This window comes from Mesitornis unicolor, unplaced genomic scaffold, assembly GCF_000695765.1.
Source record: "Mesitornis unicolor isolate BGI_N332 unplaced genomic scaffold, ASM69576v1 scaffold37312, whole genome shotgun sequence".
Taxonomy (NCBI): Eukaryota; Metazoa; Chordata; class Aves; order Mesitornithiformes; family Mesitornithidae; genus Mesitornis; species Mesitornis unicolor.
This window is the reverse complement of record NW_010169170.1, coordinates 4721-5542: the sequence shown is the minus strand read 5'-3', so window position 1 is coordinate 5542 and position 822 is coordinate 4721. Positions and strand designations below refer to the sequence as shown.

General features: G+C 62.9%; 1 protein-coding gene across 1 annotated transcript in view; it reads left to right on the top strand.

Moving 5' to 3' along the window:
- Nucleotides 1-821, top strand: part of FGFR4 (fibroblast growth factor receptor 4) — a gene marked incomplete at its 3' end in the record, with an annotated part of 4516 nt that extends 3695 nt beyond the window's left edge. The window contains exons 12-15 of the mRNA XM_010179272.1: nucleotides 43-165; nucleotides 253-323; nucleotides 508-645; nucleotides 716-821. Coding sequence (XP_010177574.1) covers nucleotides 43-165; nucleotides 253-323; nucleotides 508-645; nucleotides 716-821 — 438 coding nt within the window. The remainder of the gene's footprint in view (nucleotides 1-42; nucleotides 166-252; nucleotides 324-507; nucleotides 646-715) is intronic.
- Between the last annotated feature and the right edge of the window lies 1 nt (nucleotide 822).

Below are 822 nucleotides of genomic sequence, written 5' to 3'. Positions count from 1 at the left end.
GTCGTCTCGCCCCCTCTGTGTGTGACACCTCTCCCCTGGCAGTGCATCCACCGTGACCTGGCTGCCCGCAACGTGCTGGTCACAGCAGAGAGCGTGATGAAGATTGCTGACTTCGGCTTGGCCAGGGACGTCCATGACATCGACTACTACAAGAAAACCAGCAACGTGAGTGGGAGGGCCTGGGAGATGGGGGGTGGGATGGGGACAGGGACACCCACCAGAGCTGAGCAGGGGGTTTGCTCCCTCCCATAGGGTCGGCTGCCAGTGAAGTGGATGGCACCTGAGGCCCTGTTCGACCGCGTCTACACCCACCAGAGCGATGTGTGAGTACTGGGGCAGAGGCTGCTGCAGGATATGGGATGAGGCAGTGCCATGGGGTTGATGCCCCAGGGGTGATGCCACCTTCTCCCATGGCACCACAGTGTGCAGTAGGGTGAGTCGGGGCCCCACCTGCCTGGGCAGGGTCCTAGGATGTGGCTGACCCCGCTTTGCTACTGGTGATCCCAGGTGGTCCTTTGGGATCCTGATGTGGGAGATCTTCACGCTGGGGGGATCTCCCTACCCTGGCATCCCCGTTGAGGAGCTCTTCAAGCTGCTGAAGGAGGGGCACCGCATGGACCGGCCGTCCAACTGCACCCACGAGCTGTGAGTATGGCCAGGTGGGGTGGGCAGGAGGCACGGCGAGACCCTGGTAATGGCACCTCCCCTTCCTCAGGTACATGCTGATGCGGGAGTGCTGGCACGCTGTCCCCTCGCAGCGCCCCACCTTCAAGCAGCTTGTGGAGGGGCTGGATGAGATCCTGGCGGCAGTCTCAGAGGAGG